Raw genomic sequence first — 27586 nt, 5'->3', positions numbered from 1 at the left:
AGGTACTTTTTCAAAGTGAGTTGGTCTCCCAAATTGATAAAGGCTACAAGCGTATAGAAAAGAGGGATTTTGCACATAAAAATTCATTGTTGGGTTTAATTTTCCCCTCCCAGAGCACTTGGCCAATAAAGAATTCTATTCTATTCCATTCTGTGCTATGTTACAAATAAGATAAAATGATACCTCGTCATACAAACTTTATGAGATACAAACCCGGGGTTTAAGATTTTTTTTGCCTCTTCTTACAAACTATTTTCACCTTACAAACCCACCGCCACCGCTGGGATGCCCCGTGATTTCTGTTGCCAGCAAAGCACCCGTTTTTGCGCTGGGATTCCCCTGAGGCTCCCCTCCATGGGAAACCCCACGTCTGGACTTTAGTGGTTTTGTGATGCTGCAGGGGAATCCCAGCAGTGCAAAAACGGGGGCTTCGGCTGGCAAAAGGGGTGAATTTTGGGCTTGCACGCATTAATCGCTTTTACATTGATTCCTATGGGAAACATTGTTTCGTCTTACAAAGTTTTCACCTTAAGAACTTCGTCCTGGAACCAATTAAGTTTGTAAGAAAATGTATCAGTGTATTTCATTTTGGTTATTTCTATAAAGATTTCTATAGATATGTGATGTGATTAGCATCCATTTCTCCCCACTCCGTAGAGCCCATGACTGTTGAATATCTTTCTATTGTTCTGAAACCTCCGTGGGATTTCATTGCAGGACTGGAAGCCAAGAAGACTACATGGAATTCTTTATAGAATAGAATTCTTTATTGGCCAAGTGTGATTGGACAAACAAGGAATTTGTATTTGGTGTACATGCTCTCAGTGTTCATAAGGAGAATAAAATACATCCATCAAGAATAAAAAGATACAACACTTAGTGATAGTCAAAGTTACTAATAAGCTATCAAATCATACTAGAAAACAAATAAAAACAATATAAATTGAAATATACAAGCATGGTTATAGTAATAAGTGGGAAGAGATAGATACTAATAAGGAAGAGAATAATAATAATACAGTCTTAGTAAATTATTTGACAGAGTGGTGGGAATTAGTGGTTAAGCAGAGTGACGGCATTTGAGAAAAAACTGTTCTTGTGTTTAGTTATTCTGGTGTGCAGAGCCCTGTAGTGTCATTTTGAGTAGTGATGGGCGAACTGAACCCACACAATTCAGGTCCATACCGAATTTTGCGTTGTTTGGTATGCCGAACACGAACCTGAAATTTTTCCAAAGTTCGGGCAAATTTCGGGGTCGTGTTCGGAGTTCGGAACTTTGACGTCACCAGCAGATTGCTAAGGACGCTAAGGTGACCACTTCCTGGATTCCATGGAATCCAGGAAGTGATCACCTCGGCGTCCTTAGCAACCTGCCGGTGATGTCAAAGCTCCACCCCCAGAATCTCTTTGTGGGAGGGATTCCCCGTTCAGGTTCAAGTTTGGGTTCGGGTCAGGTTCGGCCAAATTTTGCATAAAATTCGGCCGAACTTGCCAAACCCGAACACCGTTGGGTTCGCCCATTACTAGTTTTGAGGATAAAAGTCGAAACAATTTGTGTCCAGGATGTGAAGGGTCTGTAGATATTTTCACAGCCCTCTTTTTGACTATTGTGGAGCTAATTACAATAGGAAGAAAAGATATTCATACATACAGTAGTTGAACTATTTTATTATTATATAGATGAAAGGACTTCATCCATGGGAATTTCTCCAACAGTTCTCATAAACACAATCTTTTTTCTTGAACTAAATGAGAATGGTATTTAAAATGTAGCAGTAGCGCGTTACCATTTTGTAATAGTGTGTTATAGGAGTCAAGATGAGAAGGGTGTCAAACTGGCGGCCTATGGATCGGATGTGTCACACTCAGGCCACGCCCACCTCAGCTCCACAAAGGGGAAAACCATGGTGATATGTCACATGACAGCAACATGACAAAGTAGGGTTTGACATTCATGCTGCAAAAGTAAGAGCAAAGCTGATCCCCCTCATTGAGGGCCAACAGAGATTATTCTTTCTTTCATAAGAGTATAATGCTGCAATAAATTGTTAATTGTTTTGAGTCTCTGTCATACACCCACATAAACACAGATTACCAAGGGAGACAATGTAGTGGTTTCAAATAATTTCCCAGTTCTAAAAAAAACCATCTCTAAAGATGCAACTAGACCTTTTGACTAGTCTGATGCCTCCCCATATTATGCAATTCAGTAATTTTTTTTGTCCTGCTTTTTAGATCATTCTAAGTATAACAAAAAATCCTGCTTACAGAGGGAAAAATAGAGACAGGAGAAAAGAGTGGAGAGTACTAGGAAACAGAACTAGCTGTTCAGTTTATTTTACATATCTTGACCTGAAGGTGAACTGTTCTATGGCTTGAAGTCAAATATGCTTTCTTCCCTCCGTTACTTGGAACTCCGCAAATTCAGCTGCCTTGGTTTTGCCAGTTGCCAAACCAAGGAAAATTTTAAAAAGTGCTTCTCTGATGGTTTTTTTGTAAGCGTTCATATGGAGTGTAAAAAGGTCATACATTGGAAGGTGTGAGTGTATTGATTGAGTGAAATAGTTGTTAAGGAGACTGGAAGTTAGGTAGGAATCCCCTGAAAAAAAAGACAAAGGAAGAACTCTTAGTATGCTGATCTATGGCCATAATAAAGACTTGAGTTGAGTTAACTCTTAGCTTCTGTTCAGAAGGAAATAATAATGAAAATATGAATCATACCTCAGTGAAACTCTCAAGGAGGTTCCTCCTCTGACATATGGGAAGATCGGAGTAACTAAATCCTGTATCTTCCAATTCATGTAGTGGTCTAGATGGAATGGAATGGAAAATGATAGGGTAAGGTAGGGTAGGGTAGGGTAGGGTAGGGTGGGAGGGGAGGGAAGGGAAGAGTAGAGTAGAGTAGAGAAGAGAAGAGGAAGAGGATCTTAGAGGTCTTCTAGTCCAGCTCCCTGCTCGAGCAGGAAACCTCCTATACCCATATTGGTAAACCTATGGTATGCATGCCACAGGTGGCACACAGAGCCATTTCAGAGGGCATGTGAGATTTTGCCCTATGTCAGCTCTAGCGCACAGGCCAGCTGATTTTTGGCCTTGGGAAAGGCCATTTCGCCCCCCCCCCCCCCAAATGCTTCAGGGAAGCTTCCTGAAGCCCCAGAATGCAAAAAAAATCCCTACCAAATGATAAACCGGAGGTTCAGAAACTGGACTTCCAGTTTGCCCATTGTGCTGTTTTTTGTACTATGGAAGTTCAGGGAAGCTTCCTGAAGCCCCGGAGTACAAAAAATAGCACAACAGGCAAACCAGAAGTCCGTTTTTTTGGAACTTCCAGTTTAGAAATACAGTGGTACCTCACGATACGAACCCCTCGTGATACGAACCCGGGGTTTGGAAATTTTTTGCCTCTTCTTACGAACTTTTTTCAGCTTACAAACCCACCACAGATCACAAAATGGCATTCCGCTGGGCAGCGCCGCCCGGCTGTCACCTTTTAAAACAGCTGGGGGGCTTCTCGGCATTCTCCCAAACCCAAACCCGAACTTTTCGGGTTCGGGTTCAGGGTGCCGCCAAGAAGTGCCACCGCCCGGCTGTCACCTTCTGATTAATTTCCAACCATTGTTTCTTGTTCTACTCTCTGATGCTTTGGAGAATAATTTGACCCCGTCTTCTTTGTGGCAGACCCTCACAGAATGAGACATGTGAGAGAAATGTGATTCTGATCACTGGATATAAGTCTGCAAATTTTGGCACTGAGAAGAAGAAAATTAGGCAGTTCTCAGGAAGAAGTGACAGGTCTCTTGCTTCTAAAATCGCCCCTCCAGCTGCTTCCTATGCCACCCAAATCGAGATCCTAACGAAGGCAAATGGAGTGAAGAAAGGAAGCAAGGAGAAAGGAGCCATTTTGAAAGGAGAGGTGAGTTTGGAAGACTTTGGAAGTGATTTGGGGTGGCTTAGAAATCTTTTGGAGTGGCGATTTTAGAAGCAATTTGGGGCAAGATAGGAAGGTTTGGGAGTGGTGATTTTTGGAGGAATTTTGGGCAAGATAGGAAGCTTTTGGAGTGGCGATTTTTGGAGGAATTTTGGGCAACGTAGGAAGGGTTTGAAGGGGCGATTTTGGGAGAGATTTGGGGCTGCATTAGCCTTCGTTAGAACCTCCATTCCTCGCTTCTCCTCACTGTCCATCTCCACTCCTCGCTGTCCATCTCCACTCCACTCACTTTGTCCACCCGCCGCTTTTTTTTTAAGCCTTAAAGTTTGGATTTTCCTAATGGGTTTTGCAAGCATTATTTGCTTTTACATTGATTCCTATGGGAAACAATGTTTCGTCTTACAAACATTTCACCTTACGAACCTTGTCCTGGAACCAATTAAGTTCGTAAGACAAGGTATCACTGTATATGCTAACAATTGCAGTATACACAATATTTATGATTCACAGGGTTGGTTTTTTTTGCAAACCCACACAATTTTAAGAATGCAAAGCTTGAGAACTGCCCATTTTGAAAATACTATTATTGTTTATTTGGATGGCTCTGGTTACAGGTTTAGAAGGAGCTACATTTAAATTTAATCCTGGGGGACAGAAATAAAAAAAGAATAGCTCCTGGTCTTTGTTACATTCCAGGAAGACCTCAGGCATCTTGCTCTTTTCTGACATAAAACAGATTCTGAAAACAAAGTGCCAGTTAATATAAAACACTCACTACTCATCTACTGAGATTGATTAGGCATCTCTAAAACAAAACCAACAGTGAGTTACTCTGTTGGATTTCTTGCTGCATCCATTTGGGGAGGATCATTTCTCAAAGCAAAAATAGCCGAATGAAATAATGTTCTTAAGGCAACTCTGGATTCTTTGGCCTTATGGGGCTTTGAATCCCAAAGGGAAGTGTTTTTTATTAAAGTGAACACAAGAACAAGGGCACACAATCTGAAGTTAGTTGGGGGAAAGATCAAAAGCAACATGAGAAAATATTATTTTACTGAAAGAGTAGTAGATCCTTGGAACAAACTTCCAGCAGACGTGGTAGATAAATCCACAGTAACTGAATTTAAACATGCCTGGGATAAACATATATCCATCCTAAGATAAAATACAGAAAATAGTATAAGGGTAGACTAGATGGATCATGAGGTCTTTTTCTGCCGTCAATCTTCTATGTTTCTATGTTTCTAATTTTAATATTAATTTCCATGTTAATTCACTTTCATTGCCTAGACATGTTTGTAATAATAATAAGGCTATATTTTTTGAGGGGGGTGGAAAGGTTTTGTTTTAATGAGGTGAACTATTGAGCAGAATGCTTGGTTTCTGATTTTCTATGCCAACCATTTCCCTAAAATAATATTTTTTAATTATTTATTTTATTTATCTGTTTGTTTTATTAAATGGATGTGTATGCCATTTGTACAGTTTGCAGCATATCAAAATAATATACAATATACATATCTAAAAATATTACCAACACTAGCATAATTTTTTGGTTCATAGGCAATGGAGGGGGTTGGGGTCAGTGGTTAAAATGTTGGACTGGTTGGAGGAGGAGGAAGAAGAGGAGTAGCTGCTGAAGGAAGAAGGTGAGGTGAGTGGAATCAAAAAAATCCAAAACTTTAAGGCTTAAAAAAAAGAGGGATTCTGAGGCGGCGCCCAGAGAAAGGAAAATGCTCCGTATGCTCTGGACTGCCCAGAACGAAGGGAGCATTTCTTTTCTCTGGGTGCTGGCAGAGTTTTATTCCCTCTCCAAGCGCCCAGAAAAAGGAAAATGCTTTGTTCACTCTGGACTGTCAAAGCCTCCTTAAGAGCCACCAAAAGGCTCCTCTGGCAGCCCAGAAAAGTCCAAGATGGCCGGCATTAATGGGGGAATGGCAGGAAACTGGCCGGACCCTCGTGCCGCTCTCAAATATCCTAGGAATTTTTTTCCGGGTTCAGGTTCTTAAGTAGAAAATGGTTCTTGAGAAGAGGGGAAAAAAATCTTGAACACCTGGTTCTTATCTAGAAAAGTTCTTAAGTAGAGGCGTTCTTAGGTAGAGGTACCACTGTATAAGGATAAACAAATTTATACTTGATTTGGGAAAAGCTGAACTTTTTCCCCCCCCTGCACACGGCACATCAGAAATTAGAGGCAACATTGGTGGTGAGTCACTGCTACCAGGTCTTCCTTGATCGGTGGATTAACTCGTGTCTTTCTTTCCAAAGCTTTATGAGAGATAATTAAAATCACACTGCCTCTTCACAGCGGGCTAATTCTCAAGTGTAAATGTGCCTGAAAAATCCGTTGATGAAGAGAACATTTCAGCTGAAAAAGCAGAGACAGCATGCCAGTTGGAGACTGTAAAATTAACATGAGATAAAAGAGTGAGGTATGATTCCGCAGAGTGGCGTAGCTGGTAAACAGTCTTGTACAATTTAGCCAGTTTCAATAGAAAAATAACTTTCAGATTCCAAACTGTAGAAAGTAATCAGTCCACTCTACTTTCCCAGTGTAAATGTTGACTCCAATTTTGGATACCGCTGCATCAGAAGAATGAGGCAAATCAGAAGGGATGCTTTATGGTTGATCACTGAACTGAAAACCTGGAGCAATTAAGGAAACTGGGTTTAATGTTAACGAGAGAAGACTGAGGATGAATATGATAGCACTTCTCCAGTTCACTAAAGGCCTGTGATTTATTTTCTGATCTTCCCAGAGTCTGTGGAATAATGGCCTCTAATTACATGAAAGGAAATCTCTGTTGAATATTGGCAAGAATAATAATAGTTGTCCATTAATCAAGGGCTTTAATTAAGATTGAGCTAGTAAGCTCTTATGGCTAGTGCATTCTAACTTTTCCATCCTATTCTTTCTTTCCCTAAGGTCCCTACATAATCTAAGATCAAAAAAGCATTAAGAGTTGTTAATTTAATCTTACGTAGCTTCTTCTTCTAGAAACATTGAACTGCTAACCACAGCATACAAAACATTTGTCAGACCAATTCTAAAATACAGCTCACCTGTATGGAACCTGCTTTGCATCTCAGACATTAATACAATTGAGAGAGTCCAGAAATATTTCACAAGAAGAGTCCCTCACTCCTCCTCTCGCAACAAAATACCTTATTCCACCAGACTTGTATTGCTGCAATTAGACAATTTACAACTACGTCACTTCTGATCTGATCTAACTATGATTCATAAAATCATATACCAAAATGTTCTTCCTGTTCGTGACCACCTTCAACCGCCACAACACACGAGCACATAATAGATACAAACCAAATGTAAACTGCTCCAAACTAGACTGCAGAATATACGACTTTAGCAATAGAGTGATCAACCCCCGGAATGCACTACCTGACACTGTGGTTTCTTCCCCAAACCCCAAAATCTTTAACCTTAGATTGTCTAGAGTTGACCTATCCCATTTCTAAGAGGTCTGTAAGTGGTTTGCATAAGCGCACCATTGTGTCCTATCATTCCTGTCCTACTGACCTATTGTCTTCTTTTACCATTACATTCTATTTATGTTATGCTTATACAAACTACTATTCTATACTTGTTTGACAAATCAATCAATCAATCAATCAAAAAACAAATAAATATATAAATTAAATAAATAAAAATAAAAATAAAGTAACATCCTACTTTTTTCTTAGGCCATTTCTATTCACGCCTTCTTACGAAAAACTCTGCATGTGTTATAATCAGAGGTGGATTCCTCTGGTTCAGACCGGTTCGCCCGAACTGGTAGCAATCCACTGATGATGTCATGATGATGTCACAGAACTGGTTTGGTTAGTGCCGGTCTGTGGACAACACCACATTTTTAGGGGATTTGGGTGGGGGCAATTTTTTTTGGAAAAAAAATGGGGGGAATTTTTCCCTGGGTTTTTTTCTTTTGCACATGCACAGATGCTGAGTTTCCAACACTGCACATGCATTGCCATTATGTTTTTTGTTTTTTGGGGGGGGGGATTTTTTATTTTTCAGCACTGCACATGTGTGTATCTGCCCATGAGGCGTGACCACTCAGCACGGGAGGAAGTGAACCACCCATCAGGTAAATTAGAACTCACCCCTGGTTATAACCTCCTCCTCTCATTCTTATATCAATGACAAAATATAATGTAGTCTAATTGTGTGGGGCGTAATGGGACAAGATGACAATGTTTGCCTTCTCCATTTGGTCATGTTAATTACTGTATGATTATCTTATCATTTTGGAAATAATTTGGGCAGCCGTCTAGGTTGAGTTAATTTGGTCTCTTGAACTGAGCAAGGAGTAGGACGTGAAAGACAAATGCCTCCCTCCAACTCTTAAGATTCCAACATTGTAGAACTTTATAATTATTACAAATTCTGACATATTTATTACAAATTCTGACATTATATATGAGCTGGTATGAGAGTAAATTAGTGACCTAGGTCACTTCCTGACATTGAGAGCATTTTTTTTTGCATATGTTGGAGGAAGTGGTGGAATCTCAAATGAATTTCAAATGAAATTCTGTAGAAGAATATGTATCTCTCAATTGAAAGGACTAAACCATTTCCTCATAAGGTATATGTGTACATGTTTATGTCAAGAATAAACAATATTCTAGGTGATATTCCATATAAGGTAAAAGAAGGTTGTGAATATGTAAAACAGGGATGATGCTGAGTCAGAGTGACTAGATTGCAACCTGATTGGGTCACAGCATTATAAGAAGGAAAGCACCTTTGGAGTGGGTGTGGTTTTGTTGGGTTTGTTGGATAGATGTTCGATGGTTTAGTTTGTGGTCTGATTGAAGCATTAAGATTGAGCTGCGTACTGGTGGTAAGATAGTTAAACCATAGTTAGTGTAGACTTATCAAGTGATGCTCATGTCGAGGGGTGAGCTCCAAGCAAACTGGTCCTCAAAGCTCCAGCCTCACCCTGGGCCGAAATCCAGAAGCTTCCATTGGTCGAGGCTGGGAGCAAAAGAAGCTCATCTGAACTGACCACTCACCTAGCTCCAACTAAGCTGTGCAGAAATGAAAGACCAATTAAATGCCCTGCCTATTTGCATGACAACATCACACAGAAGAACAAAAGAACATAAGAAGAGCCATGCTGAATCAGGCCAAAGCCCATCAAGTCCAGCATTCTGTGTCACACAGTGGCCCCCCAATTGTACATGGGGATCTTGAGCAAAAAGAGAAGGCAAAACCCACCCTTTCCCTTGAACCCCCAACAAATGGTACTCAAGGGAATCCTGCCTGCCTCAATCAACATAGAGGCGACACTTGGACATCCGTTTCAATAACCACCGATACACTTGGCATCCATGAATCTGTCTAATCCTGTCTTGAAGCTCTCCAGGCTGACAGCTGTCACAACCTCTTCTGGAAGTGAATTCCATAAACCAACGACCCTCTGGGTGAAGAAATATTTCCCTTTATTTGTCCTCACTTTCTTACCTATGAGCCTTAGGGAGTGCCCCCATGTCCTAGTATTGTGTGAAAGAGAAAAGAATTTTTCCCTATCCACCTTTTCTATCCCATGCATGATTTTATACACCTCGATCAAGTCACCTCTTAAACGCCGTCTTTCAAGGCTGAAGAGACCAAGGCATTGTAACCTGGTTTCATAAGGGAGGTGCTCCATTTCCTTGATCATACTTGTTGCCCTTTTTTTCACCTTTTCCAGTTCCATTATATCCTTCTTGAGGTCCGGTGACCAGAACTGTACACAGTATTCCAAGTGTGGTTTTACCATCGATTTGTACAGAGGCACGTTGACTTAGCCCAACTAAGAGGGAAGGGGTGTTACATTCTCTGACTGAAGCACATAGGCTTCCATCAGGCCCTCCATTCTGGAGAGAAAATACTGACTGCTGATTGGCTAGACTGTCTGGCAGCTCCCTATAAAAGGGCTAGCTGTCAGCAAGAGCCTTTGCTAGGTTGTAAATAGTTGCCAAATAAAGAGCTGTTGTTTTGAAGCCACTTCTGTCTTCCTGTACCTGTAGAGAATAATAGAAAATAAAGAAACCATTTGAGATTATTTTACCAAGGCAGCCTTTGTCAGCACCATCTTGGATCAAATTTAATGAATGGTTACTGTAGCAATAGCATTTAGACTTATATACCACTTCACGGTGCTTTACAGCCCTCTCTAAGCGGTTTACAGAGTCAGCATATATTGCCCCCAACAATCTGGGTTCTCATTTTACCAGTGAGATTCGATCTGCCAAACTTCTGGCAGCTGGTGATCAGTAGAAGTAGCCTGCAGTACTGCACTCTAACCTCTGCGTCACTGTGGCTCTCACTACATAAATTGTTGTAAGTTGAGGACTATCTGTAGTTATGTCAGATGGAGAAATTGAAGGAAATGCTTGCAAACTTTTATCTACATGATGAAAAACTAAAGCTTAACACATGAAATTATCTACCTTGGTAAACACAGTTTCTCCAAGATAGGGAAAGGCTTGAAGATATTTTAACAAATACTCAATATACAAAGAAGTGAAAAATTACAATGACGAACAGATCACTCCCGGGAATTCCTCTTTCACTTCATAAAAAAAAGAGATTTCCAGGATTCTAGAATTCTGAAGTTTAAAGTACTGTTGTTACAATTAAATTAACTGTACCATTAAAAGTTTACTTTAAGCTTACTTTTTGAGAAAGCAAAATTGTTTGCTTATTCTGCAGAAAATTTATGCCTGAAATATAATAATGATAATAATTTATTGGCTGGAAAACATGAAGTTGACAATGATAATTTTGCAAAATGTATCCTGAATTAACATCTTGGCCTTGTGTAGGGGAGTCAGAACTTTGGGAGAAAATAGTAGCTTTTGAAGTCAACAGTTTTAAAACACTAAAATATAATTGCATTAAAGTCTTTCCTCATTGTTACACCCAGGAGGAAGATAATTTAGAATACACATGTACGCTGAATTGTGTCCAATTGTGAAGTTGTGTGACAGCATGGACTGACCTGAAATACCCGTTCACTGACCGTTTCATTTGTGGACAGTGAGATGGCAGGGGAAATTTCCAACTATTGTCACTGTGCAAACAATGGTGGGAAGTTGCTTTAGCAAGACAGATGTCAGTTGAATCAAACTGGCACTGATTCATGACATGGGAAAACTTTTAGAAGCAACAACAAAAACGTTCCATGACATCTTGAAGTCTTTAGGAAAAATGTGAGAACAATGCTGCAGGAAAATGACAGGAGGTGATGACTATCTCAGTCTTGTTTCTGACTTTCCCAAGGGTATTCATTTAGCTGTCAATGGGGAGAAGACAGAGTTTCTCGCAAAGGCCATACAATAGATAGATCTAGATTCCTAACAACGACCTGAAACTACGTGGACTAGGGCTTATGTATGTCTAATTAGAGTAAATACCTAACTTTGTAGCCTAGACTTGAAGAGCGGGTAGTAGATTAAGGGAGACTAGGATAGCACTATTTTGGCCTTGTTCTGGCCTCATCAGCTAACCATGCCCTTACTGGGATTTGATCCTGTAGATTCTGCCTTGTAAGGCAGAGAATTAACCTCTAGGCCACAGGATCTGACCCGTTCAGCTTTGTACCAGGGAGGGGCAAAAGGAACTGTGACACTGTGGGCCTAGAGGCAAAAAAGAACTGTGATGCTCCTTCAATATATCAGGGTGATCCGACAGAAAAAAACATATGTATGTATGTATGTATGTATGTATGTATGTATGTATGTATGTAGTGATGGGCTCCTACGGGAACGGTCAGGAACGCAGTTCCGGTAGCAAAATTTGGAGCTCCACCCCAGAGCACCCAATTTGCGCTGAAAGATGTTGAAACAAAATGCATAAGTCATGCCCACAGTGTGGTAGTAAAATTTTTGTTAGTCCATCACTGAATGTATGTATGTATGTATGTATGTATGTATGTATGTATGTATGTATGTACCTGTATGTATGTATGTATGTATGTATGTATGTATGATTCTGCAATGCAACAAGACCGACACAGACTTCAGAGGATAATCAGAACTGCAGTAAAAACGATTGCCACCAACCTGCCTTCCATTGAGGAGCTGTATACTGCACGAGTCAAAACGAGGGCGGGGAAAATATTTACTGAACCCTCGCATCCTGGACATAAACTGTTTCAACTCTAGCTTTAAAACCTCGCTACAGAGCACACCAAGACAACTAGACACAAGAACAGTTTTTTCCTGAACACCATCACTCTGCTAAACAAATAATTCCCTCAACGCTGTCAAACTATTTACTAAATTTGTACTACTATTACTAGTAGTTTTTTCTCATCATTCCTATCACTCATTTCCTCCTACTTATGACTGTATGACTGTAACTTGTTGCTTGTATTCTTAAGGTTTTTATTAATATTGATTGTTTCCTCATTGCTTATTTGACCCCTATGACAATCATTAAGTGTTGTACCACATGATTCTTGACAAAAGTATATTTTCTTTCATGTACACTGAGAGCATATGCACCAAGAGAAATTCCTTGTGTGTCCAAGCACACTTGGCCGATAAAGAATTCTGTTGTATTCTATACCCCAAAAATAGTATATATGATTGATATAGCATGCAAAATTTATTTATTTATTTATTTATTAGATTTGTATGCCGCCCCTCTTCGTAGACTCGGGGCGGCTAACAACAATAATAAGACAATATAAACAAATCTAATATTTAAGTTAATTTAAAAACCCTAATTTAATAAACCAATCATACATACAGACATACCATGCATAAATGTTTTGTAAGCCTATTCTAAATACTATTCTAAAGATGGATCCAATCTCAAGTAATTATCTGTTTTCACACTGCATATCTTTTCCTTTTATAGCCCAGATCTCTATCTATCTATCTCTATTTCTATCTATCTTGTCTGTCTATCATCCCTGTCTGTCTATCTATCCATCCATCCATCCATCCATCCATCCATCCAAAATGGTTGCATCCATCCAACATTCCTCCCCTCTCTCCCTCCCTCTCTCTCGCTCTTTCTCCCTCTCTGTCTCACACACATCATCATCATCTTCATTTTTAAACCAGTTTTGAATACTAATAACTTCTCTTTGTGATTTTTAACAGAAAGTAATCATCTCACAGCCTTATATAAGAAAGAAGAGACCATCAATGTTTGGGAAAATGGTTACATCCAGAGCCCTCGTTTCCCACACAATTATCCTAGGAATCTGTTGCTGACATGGAAACTACGTTCACCAGCAAATGCTAGAATACAGCTGGTGTTCGACCATCAGTTTGGATTGGAGGAACCAGAGAATGATATCTGCAGGTAAGCTAATCAAATTGCTGAAGAGAGCCAGTGTAATTCATAATGGCTCATTTGGTAGAACAACCTTAAGGCAGGCACAAATAAGTTAGCCAAGTTTCTCAGAGATGTTTTTAAAAAGTAAAACCTGGAGTCAGACCAAACTTGTTTTCTTATTAATATAAGATTTGGGATGTTCGACCAAGTTGAAGGAAATTGTACCAATTTCCACCCTATGCCTGCTCAGAATGGAATTGCAAAGTCCCTCCGAAAACAGCTAAACATTTTTAAAATGTAGCAGAAGGGAGAAGAAGAGAGAGATTTAATCTGCTTAATGACATTTCCCAGCCATTAATTCTGACTAATTCTTGTCTATTCACATATTCATTTTTAAAATTATTTTATTTGGTAGTCTCGTTTTTCTCCTGGCTATCAATTATGAAATGTCTGTAAGGTTTACAGTGTTGCAAATTACTTTGCAAAAAAAATAGAAATAGATCTCTTTTCATAAATGAGATCGTTAATTAAAAAGGTGGACAGAAACGGCATTATCAATATAAAATGTATCTTTGAATTAAAGTTAAATCTAATCACATGTGGACTTCGACACTGAGACTCCCCCACTTCTTTATCCTGGAATAGCCTATTTTTTGAAATGGGATCCAAGTTTGCAACTTAACAACAAAATGCGTTGTGAGTAAGTCGATTGAATGGGAATGGGTGTCTTTTTATGATTTTGGAGGTTTTTAGATTATTAATTCAAATTAATTGGATTTAGGATGATATATATTGTTCTGTTGTAAGCCATCCCGAGTTCTTGGGCATAAAAGTCCAATAAATAAATAAAGCAGGGTGGTCGGGCAATAGGAAAAGCAAGTAGGATGCTTGGCTGCATAGCTAGAGGTATAACAAGCAGGAAGAGGGAGATTGTGATCCCGCTATATAGAGCGCTGGTGAGACCCCATTTGGAATACTGTGTTCAGTTCTGGAGACCTCACCTACAAAAAGATATTGACAAAATTGAACGGGTCCAAAGACAGGCTACAAGAATGGTGGAAGGTCTTAAGCATAAAACGTATCAGGAAAGACTTCATGAACTCAATCTGTATAGTCTGGAGGACAGAAGGAAAAGGAGGGACATGATCGAAACATTTAAATATGTTAAAGGGTTAAATAAGATTCAGGAGGGAAGTGTTTTTAATAGGAAAGTGAACACAAGAACAAGGGGACACAATCTGAAGTTAGTTGGGGGAAAGATCAAAAGCAACGTGAGAAAATATTATTTCACTGAAAGAGTAGTAGATCCTTGGAACAAACTTCCAGCAGACATGGTTGGTAAATCCACAGTAACTGAATTTAAACATGCCTGGGATAAACATATATCCATTGTAAGATAAAATACAGGAAATGGTATAAGGGCAGACTAGATGGACCATGAGGTCTTTTTCTGCCGTCAGTCTTCTATGTTTCTATGTTTCCAAATTACAGGATTAATTATCCATACAATGGAGAATGGGCCCAGCAACTCTGGACTAGAGTTTGACAGGAGGCCGTGACAGTCGAAAACAAGGCTCAGTTGCCTGTTTTCACTGGCAGAGCCCTTGGGCCACCCCAGATGCCACCAACAAGAGTTATGTTCAGCTGGCCCCCCTGAAATCAAACACAACCCCGATGCGGCCCTCAATGAAATTGAGTTTGACACCTGTTCTGTCGGGCTCTCTGGTAGAATCCTCCCAAAAATTCACAGGTACAAATTTCAGACACACACACGTTTGAAAATTCAAAACAATGTTCTTTATAATGAAAATTCACTTAAACTAAGCCCTCTTTTGGTATAGCAAAGAGCACTCGTCTCCAAACAAACTGGTAATTTGTACAAGTCCCTTATCAGTTCTGTGATACTTAGCTTGCAGCTGTGAGGCAATTCACAGTCCTTCTTCTTTCACAAAGTGACACACACTTTGCCCTGGTTTAGTTTCAAAGCGGGGGAAAATCAGCACACAAAAGGTCAAAGTCAGTAAAGCAGTCACAAAACACAACGATCAGATAATCCTCCACAATGGCCAAACCCACTGGCTGCTATTTATAGCAGCCTCACTAATTACCACAGCCCCACCCGACCACAGGTGGCCTCATTTTCTTTGATAATAATCTCTCAGTTGTTGTTGCCTATGCATCGCTCTCCTCATGCGTGGCTGTATCATTAACTCTTGTTCTGAATCCAAGGAGGAGCTAGATAATCTCCTTCTGAGCTGTCTGCCACACTCTCCTCCTCCCTGTCACTCATGTCTTCTTGGTCAGAGGAGCCTTCATCAGCAGATTCCACCGGGGGCAAAACAGGCCTGCAGCTTGTGGATGTCTCCCCCACATCCACAGTCCTTGGGGCAGGAGCAGGGCCAGGGCTAACCACAACAACACCCCTGCTATATATTATCAAATGTATTTTATTTCCGTGAGGCAGCTGAGGAAACCAACTGTGTATGAGAAATGATATCAGGCACAAATAATGATTATTTCTGTGCAGGACTTGTTCTTAGTAATGTTTATTTGAATAAAAATATGATTGGCGAAGACAAAGGAACTCTATTCCAAGTTTTCTGTCTGTCTTAATGGTTCTTTTGCATTCAAAGTACATGGGTAAATTTTGCCCCATACAATGTCAAATAGAGAATACTGCAGATTTCTTACCTGAGAACTATCCAAACACACCTGCATCTCGCATGATGTGTTTTCAAAAGCAAATCTCTGTGTCGCGGTACCAGGCTTTTAAAAGTGTGAATAAATAAGAATATCAGATTGTACTTTCTGCTGGCTCGTGGTTTTAATAGTGTTCTGCAACTTAGTTATACCCATTTTTAGCCACAGGGGGAAAAAATGTTGCAAGTTCCCCACCACCCTTCCATATTTTCTTCCTTCCTCCTCCTTTAATGCGGAGAATACTCAAAATGTCAGTCCTATGATCTGCTGTGATGCTTGACATTAACTAAGATTGGCTTCAGACAAGATGTGCAAAATTTTCTGGAAAGCTTTGAAGTGATTGAATCGAGGCATTGAGAGATGCCGAGTCCCCAAGGAGTACAGTTTTTATTAGGAAGCGGATTTTGCCAGACCTACGTGGTACTTATAGTGAACACCAAATAACTGTATTTTTAGGAATCAAATTAAAACCATTTTTTGGGGGGGGGAGTTCTTGCTCCATATTTGCATAATATAGAAACATAGAAAAAGACCTCGTGGTCCATCTAGTCTGCCCTTATACTATTTTCTGTATTTTATCTTAGGATGGATATGTGTTTATCCCAAGCATGTTTAAATTCAGTTACTGTGGATTTACCAACCACGTCTGCTGGAAGTTTGTTCCAAGCATCTACTACTCTTTCAGTAAAATAATATTTTCTCATGTTGCTTTTGATCTTTCCCCCAACTAACTTCAGATTGTGTCCCCTTGTTCTTGTGTTCACTTTCCTATTAAAAACACTTCCCTCCTGGACCTTATTTAACCCTTTAATATATTTAAATGTTTCGATCATGTCCCCCCTTTTCCTTCTGTCCTCCAGACTATACAGCATCATCAAAGCTAATATGGGGGACTCCTAGAATTCATGCTTAGGTTGCGGCTGCTAGTTTTCTGAATCCAGAGGCTGATAGCTAAACATTTTGAAAGTGTAAAAGTATCTTACAGACACTGTCTGAAAATCCCACTCTCAGCCTTTCCAGAAAACTGAGCAGATTTTCAAAGTTTTTATTTTATTTATTTGTTTATGACAAGCCTAGGAAAGTGGCTGCATATAAATGTAATAATAATAATAATAATAATAATAATAATAATAATAATTCTGAAGCATAACACACCAGACATTGTGATCGTGGAGAAAAAGAAAGTATGGATCATCGACATCGCAATCCCAGGAGACAGCAGAATTGAGGAGAAGCAGCTAGAGAAATTAGTGAAATACGAAGATCTAAAAATCGAGCTGCAATGACTCTGGCATAAGCCCGTGAAAGTGGTCCCAGTGGTACTTGGCACGCTGGGTGCAGCGGACATTTGAAAACCATCGGAATTGACAAAATCTCCATCTGTCCATTGCAAAAGGCCGCTTTACTGGGATCGGCAAACATAATTTGCCGCTACATCACGCAGTCCTAGGTGCTTGGGAAGCGCCCGACTGGTGATGAAATACGAAATCCAGCATAGTGATCTCATTTGCTGTGTTGTACTGACATAATAATAATAACAACAACAAGAAGAAGAAGCATACCCAGTTTCCCCAAAAGTAAGGCATAGGAGAGGTTTTGTAGAATTGCCTAATATAAGGCATTCCCCAAAAGTAAGACATAGCAGACGTTTTCTTTCTGTCCGAACCATAAATATTGGTAAATGTACTGTTAATTGTTGCAAATGGAAATAATGATACGGTAGAGTAAGAAATTCTTGATAGGATTCACAATTTGTCTGGTTATGTTGGTTTGGGATGACAACTACTGTACAGTATATAATAAATGTTCATTTTTTTTGTTCAGCAATAAATGTGAATTATTTTTCATTGGGAAAAAAAAACATTCCCTGAAAATAAGACGTAGCACATCTTTGGGAGCAAAAATAAATATAAGACGCTGTCTTATTTTCGGGGAAACAGGGTATATAAGATTACAGTAAAAGTATAAGCATTTATACATGAGACAATTTTGATTACATGGGAACATTAGGACAGGGGCAGTAGGCACATTGGTGCACTTATGCACCCCCCTTATAGACCTCCTTAGGAATGGAGTGAGGTCAACAGTAGACAGCCTTAGGTTAAAATTATGGGGATTTGAGGAAGAAACCACAAAATCTGGTAGTGTAGTCCAGGCATTGACCACTCTGGGTCAATGCTTGGAATAAACTAACTGGGCTGTAGACATTGCCTTTGTTTTTGTTAAAATGTCCTTGTGATTTCCAGTGCCACCATGGAACTGACTGATGTTGCAGAACAAATGATTATTTATTTATTATTATTATTTATTGGATTTGTATGCCGCCCCTCTCCGCAGACTGGGGACGGCTAACAACAATGATAAAAACAGTATGTAGAAATCCAATTAATAAAACAACTAAAAACCCTTATAATAAAACCAAACATACACACAATCATACCATGCATAACTTGTAATGGCCTAGGGGGAAGGAATATCTTAACTCCCCCATGCCTGGCGGCATAAATGAGTCTTGAGTAGTTTATGAAAGACAGGGAGGGTGGGGGCAGTTCTAATCTCCGGGGGGAGTTTGTTCCAGAGGGCCGGGGCCGCCACAGAAAAGGCTCTTGCCCTGGGGCCCGCCAAACGACATTGATGATCATCCTCATCCTCATAAAGGTAAAGCTAGAAGCTTCATGAGCCATGGTGATGCAGTGCAGGCAGGGGTGTTCCTTTTTGCCGGCATTACCAGATCACTCCTGGTGACTGGAGTGGGTGGGCACCCGTTGGCGTGGGATGCGGTTTCTGCACATGCACTGATAGCAAAATCTGAAGTGAGGATGCATGCGCGAGCGAGATTTCAGCGATTTTGGCCAATATTTTTGCTTTCATGCATGCATGGAAGCAAAAGAAATCGGCGATAATAGCCAAAATTTCATTTGCGCCATGTCCTCATGTGAGATTTTGCTTCCGGCGCATGCGCAGATGTCAAATCTTGTGCTGATATATGCGCCTGCCTGCTGGTCAGCTGGAGTTGCACATGCAGCTCCATTTTGGCTACTAGGATATTGTATTAGGTTGTAACAGCTGCAACCCACTACTGGTGCAGTGGTTAGAATCAGTATTGCAGGCCCACTGCCAGGAGTTTGATCCTGATCGGTTCGAAGTTGACTCAGCCTTTCATCCATCCAAGGTTGGCAAAACGAAAACCCAGATTGTTGGTGGAAATATGCTGACCCTGTAAATTGTTTAGACTGGGCTGGAAAAGCAAGGTAAAGCGATATACTGTATAAGTTTCATATACAGAGCATATTCCCTTCTGAAACCAGGTTGCAATGCCTTGGTCTCTTCAGCCATGAAAGACGGCGTTTAAGGGGTGACGTGATTGAAGTGTATAAAATCATGTAGGGAATAGAAAAGATGGATAGAGAAAAATTCTTTTCTCTATCACACAATACTAGGACGAGGGGACACTCCCTAAAGCTCACAGGTAAGGAAGTGAGGACAAATAAATGGAAATATTTCTTCATCCAGAGGGTCCTTGGTTGATGGAATTCACTTCCAGAAGAGGTTGTGACAGCGGTCAGCCTTGATGGCTTCAAGGCAGGATTAGACAAATTCATGGATGCCAAGTGTATTGGTGATTATTGCTATGGATGTCTATGTGCCGCCTCTGTGTTGATTGAGGCAGGCAGGATTCCCTTGAGTACCATTTGTTGGAGGTCAATGGAAAGGGAGGGTTTTGCCTTCTCTTTCTGCTCAAGATCCCCATGGACAATTGGTGGGCCACTGTGTGACACAGAATGCTGGACTCGATGGGCTTTGGCCCGATTCAGCATGGCTCTTCTTATGTTCTTAAATGCTAATGCTAGAAGCTGATTTTGGCTTTCTAGACTCAGAGATTTCCCATTTATGTCTGAACAAAAGGATCATTAAAATGTCAAATGTTCACTGATGGGAAAAAATCGTCTCATCTGCTGCCTTGTATGATTATTTCTCTGCCAGACTACTAATCTGTCACGTTCACTCCAGATATGATTTTGTGGAAGTGGAGGATATTTCCGAAATTAGCACTCTCATCAGAGGACGGTGGTGTGGCTATAAAGACTTCCCTCCCAAAATAACGTCAAAGACAAACCAGCTGAAGATCACCTTCAAATCAGATGACTTCTTTGTGGCTAAACCAGGATTCAAGATTTACTATTCCCTGGTGGTGAGTAACATGATGGCATCTTGGGGAAGAACCGAGGGGCTGCGGTAGGGTACAAGAAATTATTGGGAAGGAAGGAAGAGTAATAAAGTGAAGATAATGAATACTGCTTCCCTTCGGGGGATATGTCGTAGGGTAATTTGTAATGAAATCAGCAGAAGAGGAAAAACTATTAATTAAAATTCAATACTCTTCATTTTAATAACATAGATAGGATTACTATACATTTGGGGCTAGAAGCAATCAGGTGAAGGAAATCACAGAGATTCCCCATCCCTCTCAAATAATACTGTGAAAAGCGACACTCTTATTCAGGTCCAACATAATCTCAGTTGAAGTCAGAAGGTTGGGAGGAAAAATGCCTTCAAGTATTGAAGCTTATGAAGCAAAGCAAAACAAACACAGGTCATCAGCAATCAAATATTTATTTAGTTATTTAGAAAATGTACGTAGCTGCCTGCTCAACTCATAGCGACTCTAGGCAGATTACAAACAATAAAAACACACTGTAGAAAAAGAAAATAAAAATTAAGAAACAATAAATTGAGCCCAGCAACGGCACAGGATTAAATGAGTCGTTTGATTGGCTCCCTTGCACACTGAGTTTGCCAGGTCCGCTGGCAAAACCAAGTCTTCAGAGCCTTCTGAGAGATTTATCAAAGTGGGCACTTATCTAATTTTGCAGGGATAGTGTTCCAAAGGAAGGAGGCCACCACAAAGAAGGCCCTTCTGGGTCTTGCCAGATGTGCCTCAATAGAATAGAATAGAATAGAATAGAATTCTTTATTGGACAAATGTGATTGGACAGACAAGGAATTTGTCTTTGGTTCATATGCTTTCAGTGTACATGAAAGAAAATATCCATTTGTCAAGAATCTGCAACCTTCCTTGTCTCCTGGCTCTAGTGCAGTGATTTTCAACCTTTTTTGAACCGCGGCACATTTTTTACATTTACAAAATCCTGGGGCACACCACCAACCAAAATGACACAAAATGACACTCTAAGACACTCTCCCCTCTTTTTCCATCCCTGTCTCCTCCCCCTCTTGTGTGTGTATGTGTGTGTGTATACATACTCTTGAGGGATGGAGGGGGTTTCTCTTATTTTTTGGGTGCTTTTTATCATATGCTTTGAATCAAGAGTCACTTCTCTCTCTCTCTTTTGTTTCTCTCTCTTTCCTCTCATTCTCTGTCTCAATCGTTTTCTCATTTCTCTTTTTTCCTCCCCTTTTTGCTCATTTCTCTCTCTCTCCCTTCCTCTACTTTTCTCTCTCTCTCTCTTGCTTTCTTTCTCTCTCTTTCTCTCTTGCTTTCTCTCTCTTTCTCTCTTGCTTTCTCTCTCTCTCTTTCTCACTTGCTTTCTCTCTCACTCTTTCTTTCTCTCTCTTTCTCTTTAGTGCTTTCTTTCTCTCTTTCTCTCACTCTTTCTTTCGCTCTCTCGCTCACCCTCTTTCTCTCTCAGCAAAAAGTTGTGAGACCAGAACCTGAGCTTCCTTCTTCGCGGCACACCTGACCATGTCTCGCGGCACACTAGTGTGCCACGGCACACTGGTTGAAAAACACTGCTCTAGTGGACCAGGTGAATGTGACTGGAAAGGGGCAGTTGCTCAGATGCAGAGAGGGGTCAACAAATTATTCCATTTTGAATACACTGTGTGTAGATCTTGATCTCTACAGAAAGGGTTTAATACTGGGAAAGTTGGAAGGAAAGGGAAGATCAGCAGAAAAGTTTGTGGGCTCAGTTACATGACAATGGGTGCATAATTAGAAGAGATGAAGGACCAAGGTAGGAAAATATCATCATAGACAGAATCTATCTATATAGACTCTAAGAGTCAACACCAACCTGATGGCATATAATCAGTCAGGTGCTCAGCATGATTATCTGGTGATTAATGTAAGCTCTATGCAAGCGGCATGATGGTCTGGAGGTGAAGACACTTGCCTCCCACTCAGAGGGTTGAGAGTTCAATACTAGGGAGTGGCAGATGTTTCTCTATCTGGGCGCAAAAAGAAAATATATTCTGTGAACTTTGCATAGGCAACAGGAAGGGCAGCCAGCCAGTAAATGCTCAGCTCCACTCAGTTGTCTTGACTCCATCCCCCCACCCCCAAAAAAGGATTAAAGCAGTGTTTCTCAACCTTTCTATTGTCACACACCCCATAACCATAAGTCTCATCAATTCTCCCAACAGAGCTTTAAGCTGATTGGCAAGAAGGTCAGAGGGACACCCCCACTGAAAACGCCTGATTGGTCGGATTGTAAAAATATGTCCCAAGGTGCCCAAATAGAAGCTTTAGTTCCTAACATCACGGGGAAATTGTCTTTTCCCATAGTCTTAGGTGACCCCTGTGAAATGGTCATTTGAACCCCCCCAAAGGGGTCTCAACCCCCACTGGAGCTGAGCATAAGAAGAAAAAATGTTGGTTCTGTGGCTTCTTTTCAGAATAGAAACAAAGTGTTGGAACACCCTTAGTATCTTATTCAGATTGAAAACATTGTTTAAGGAAGCAACATCGTTCTGATCCAGGGTTGAATATTTATTTATTTATTAGATGTTCATGCTGCCAATCTTTCTCACGTGATTCTGAGTGGTTTACAATCTGAAAATGGGGAAAAGAAGAAATGGGGATTGTTCTGTCGGGCTCTCTGGTAGAATCCTCCCAAAAATTCACAGGTTCAAATTTCAGACACACACACGTTTGAAAATTCAAAACAATGTTCTTTATAATGAACATTCACTTAAACTAAGCCCTCTTTTTGTAGAGCAAAGAGCACTCGTCTCCAAACAAACTGGTAATTGGTACAAGTCCCTTATCAGTTCTGAGATACTTAGCTTGCAGCTGTGAGGCAATTTACAGTCCTTCTTTCACAAAGTGAAACACACTTTGCTCTGGTTTAGTTTCAAAGCGGGGAAAAAGCAACACACCAAGGTCAAAGTCAGCAAAGCAGACACCAAACACAACGATCAGATAATCCTCCCCACAATCTACCTCACTAATTACCACAGCCCCACCCAACCAAAGGTGGCCTCATTTTCTTTGATAATAATCTCACAGTTGTTGCTGCCTATGCATCGCTCTCCGCATGCATGGCTGTATCATTAACTCTTGTTCTGAATCCAAGGAGGAGAGAGATAATTGATCTCCGTCTGAACTGTCTGCCACACTCTCCTCCTCCCGGTCACTCATGTCTTCTTGGTCAGAGGAGCCTTCATCAGCAGATTCCACCAGGAGCAAAACAGGCCTGCGGCATGTGGATGTCTCCCCCACATCCACAGTCCTTGGGGCAGGAGCTGGGCCAGAGCTAACCACAACAGGGATTCACCAGCTTACTTTCCCCTATCCTGTAGTATCATCCCACTATGCAGAATTGTTGAGTTTGGGAAGTATATTAGAACATAAATATAATAAAGCCTGATGGATACTACACAAGGGACAGCAGTTGATCAAGCAGCCTAAAAATGAGATTCATGCTTTAGCTGTTTGCAGTTAGAAATTTATTTTAAAAATAAACATGCCAATTAGCAACCATCTGTAGTAGACAGAATTCTTGAGCCAGGTAATTATACTAGTGTCACAGTTGTGACACTCTGCTTCTCACAATATAAATTTCAAGGCATGTTGGAACCTGAGAAAGTATCTTACTGAAAACAAACAGCTGCTATTCGGTTTTCTGCACCTTTTCCCCTCTTTTTTACTTTACAGATTTCTATTATGAATGGGCAGAGAAATTATCCTGCCTTTTTGCTGCAGTTGCCTTTCTGCTTGGTCAGAGGGTTTGTTTTAGAATTTAAAGAGAGGAGAAATTCTGAGTTACAGAATTTGTGACTTTCTTGTCTTTCACTGCATCATCCTGTCTTTATCTGTTTGGGAAGGCTGTGACTTTAACTGTATGTGAGAATGATCTTGGGAGAAAAGAGAAAGAACTGCAAAGTAATTTAATTTAATTTTAATTTAATTTAATTTATTCGATTTCTATGCCACCCAATCCCGTAGGACTCAGGATGCAGCTTACAATAATAAAAACAACACAATACAATACCACAATTTAAAAAAAGAAGTCTTCAGAGAGGGGCGGCGTACAAATCTAATTAATAATAATAATAATAATTATTATTATTAATATTATTATTATTATTATTATCATCATTATCATTATCATTATCATTATTATTATTATTATTATTATTATTATTATTATTATTATTATTATTATGATGTCAATACAACACAGCAAACGAGATCACTATGCTGGATTTCGTATTTCATCACCAGTCGGGCACTTCCCAAGCACCTAGGACTGCGTGATGTAGCGGCGAATTATGTTTGCCGATCCCAGTAAAGCAGTTGCAATTGACAGATGGAGATTTTGTCAATTCTGATGGTTTTCAAATGTCCGCTGAGATCCTTTGGCACTGTGCCCAGTGTGCCAAGTACCACTGGGGCCACTTTCACTGGCTTATGCCAGAGTCGTTGCAGCTCGATTTTTAAATCTTCGTATTTCACTAATTTCTCTAGTTGCTTCTCCTCAATTCTGCTGTCCCCTGGGATTGCAATGTCGATGATCCACACTTTCTTTTTCTCCACAATCAGGATGTCTGGTGTGTTATGCTTCAGAATTCGGTCAGTCGGAAGTCCCACAGTAGTTTTGCTTGCTCATTTTCAACCACTTTTTCGGGCTTATGATCCCACCAATTCTTTGCCACTGGTAAATGGTAGTTCCGGCACAAGTTCCAGTGGATCATCTGTGCCACAGCATCATGTCTATGCTTGTAGTCAGTCTGTGTGATCTTTTTGCAGCAGCTGAGTATGTGATCGATTGTTTCATCTGTTTCTTTACAGAGTATTACTATTACTATTACTATTATGTGAAATATAACAATAATTATAAAACCCCAATTATAACCCAACTAAAATAACCCCCGATAAAAACCCAGAATCCATGCATGCCAGCCAAGCATAATTCAGGCGTGTCAAATGTTAAGATTTACGCCCCCTAGGTCTGTCAGCAAAGCCAGGTCTTAGCAGCTTTTCGAAAGGCCAGTAAGATAGGAGTAGTGCAAACATTGCGGGGGGGGGGGGATTTCCATAGATCCAGGGCAGCAAAAGAAAAGACCCTCCCCCACGGTCCCACAAACATACATTGTTTTTTGCTATCAGTTCCGTGACTGTGGGTTGGTGGACATGCCATGGTGGGCATAGTTTGGTTTCGTGGGTGTGGCAAGGGAAGGATACTGTAAAATCTGCATTCCCACTGAACTCTAAGGGAAGATTACTGCAAAATCCCAGCGACCGATTAGGTCCCACAGAGTTGGCCTTCTCCAGGTCCCTTCGACTAAACAATGTCTTTTGGCGGGTCCAGGGGAAGAGCCTTCTCTGTGGCAGCCCCGACCCTCTGGAACCAGCTCCCCCCTGAGATTAGAACAGCCCCTACCCTCCTTGCCTTTCGTAAACTCCTTAAAACCCACCTCTGCCATCAGGTATGGGGAACTGAGATAACTTCCCCAGGCCTATATTGTTTATGTATGGTATGTTGTGTGCATGTTTTTTAAATTATGGGTATTTAGTTTTAATTATTAGATTTGTATTGTACAATGTTTTTTCTATTGCTGCTGTGAGCCGCCCCAAGTCTGCGGAGAGGGGCGGCATACAAACTTGATAAATAAATAAATTTGATAAATAAAATCCCCATTTCTTCCCAATCAGCTGGGACTCGGGAGGCAGAGAATAGATGAGGGCAGGGCCAGTCAGAGGTGGTATTTACCAGTTCTCCTAACTACTCAAAATTTCTGCTAAAGGTTCTCCAGAACTGGTCAGAACCTGCTGAATGAACTTCTGCAACATATCTGTAGTCTACAGCCTGGAAAACACTAACCTTTGTGACTATAATGACCTTGTATTGCATGATAAATTTTGTGGGAAATTATTGGAATTACTAACAGAATTGCTTCTTGTGGTGGGCTTGGTAAGGGGAAAATCCAATCCTTTTAGAGCAGTGTTTCCCAATCTTGGTAACTTGAAGATATCTGGACTTCAACTCCCAGAATTCCCCAGCCAGCAAATGCTGGCTGGGGAATTCTGGGAGTTGAAGTCCAGATACTTTCAAGTTGCCAAGGTTGGGAAACACTGTTTTAGAGAACGTGGGAGAAATCATGCAGGTAATTTCCCTGTTCAAAAACTTAGTGGTAAACAAATCTCAAGTGCTATTTATGTCCAACTTTCATATTTATTACACATGCCAGTGAGACATGTATACTCCAGGAGCATTTCAAGACAATGACTAAGAAAGAGGAAACAATATAGGAGCTTCAGTGCTGAAAAATCCAGAAAAATACAGATATGGCTTTCTTAGACTCAGAATACCGAGCTAAACAGGATATTGACATAGATCTCCAAAGTTATTCTCATGAGCTAAGTTACCATATTGTGGAAGCCTTTAATTTGAAGGCAATTTAGCAAAACAACAATTTATGGTATTGCTTTCCCTGGAGTACCGCAATGCATAAAATTAAGCACTGCTGCTTGGTGTGATATTTCCAAAGGACCCCTCCTATAATTAGCCAGCTTTATGAGAAATTGTGTGCAGTTAATTCAAAACCCTGGGGCTTCAGGAAACAAGAAAATATATAACATTGCAAAAGAACAGAGATTTGTGTTTGGCTTTTTTTTTCCCCAGGAGGAGAAAATTAATGAATGTTGTTGCCAAGGGTCTGTGATGTCAAGTTTGTGTGCATAGAAAGTCAGTTTTGCTTGCCAACAGTCTTTCTCGGGGAACATGGTTGTAGCCTGCTTGGAAAGCAAAAGGGCTTTTCCAGATTGTGAGACCTCTGAGCATTTCAGGCATGTTTAAAGGAAATTTTATTTTATTTTATTATTTTATTTTATTTTATTTTATTTTATTTTATTTTATTTTATTTATTTTATTTATTTTATTTATTTTATTTATTTTATTTTATTTTATTTTATTTATTTTATTTTATTTTATTTTATTTTATTTTATTTTATTTATTTATTTATTTATTTTATTATTTTATTTATTTTATTTTATTTATTTATTTATTTATTTATTTTTATTTTTTATTTTTTATTTTTTTTTATTTTATTTTATTTTATTTATTTATTTTATTTATTTTATTTATTTTATTTATTTTATTTATTTTATTTATTTTATTTATTTTATTTATTTTATTTATTTTATTTATTTTATTTATTTTATTTATTTTATTTATTTTATTTATTTTATTTATTTTATTTATTTTATTTATTTTATTTATTTTATTATTTTATTTTATTTTATTTTATTTTATTGTCAAGTACGTATTTGTTATATACATATATACAACATATACAACGGTGGGCAGCAGGTAGGACGGGGTGGAACACAGTTGAAAATGAAGATGTGTGCACAGCTCCAGTTGATTGGCGGCTATCACTTCCTGCCAGCGAGGGGAGCCTCAGTGAA

At 39.8% G+C, this 27586-nt stretch overlaps 1 protein-coding gene across 2 annotated transcripts in view; it reads left to right on the top strand.

The window, feature by feature from the left end:
- PDGFD (platelet derived growth factor D) overlaps window positions 1-27586 on the top strand; it is a 203267-nt gene that overhangs the window by 130713 nt on the left and 44968 nt on the right. For both annotated transcript variants that reach the window (XM_070749694.1, XM_070749695.1), the window contains exons 2-3: window positions 13055-13259; window positions 19944-20124. In XM_070749694.1, the coding sequence (XP_070605795.1) occupies window positions 13055-13259; window positions 19944-20124 (386 nt within the window). The remainder of the gene's footprint in view (window positions 1-13054; window positions 13260-19943; window positions 20125-27586) is intronic.

This window comes from Erythrolamprus reginae, chromosome 4 (assembly GCF_031021105.1).
Source record: "Erythrolamprus reginae isolate rEryReg1 chromosome 4, rEryReg1.hap1, whole genome shotgun sequence".
Taxonomy (NCBI): Eukaryota; Metazoa; Chordata; class Lepidosauria; order Squamata; family Dipsadidae; genus Erythrolamprus; species Erythrolamprus reginae.
The sequence above is the reverse complement of the archived record's forward strand: the minus strand, read 5'-3'. Positions and strand labels throughout refer to the sequence as shown.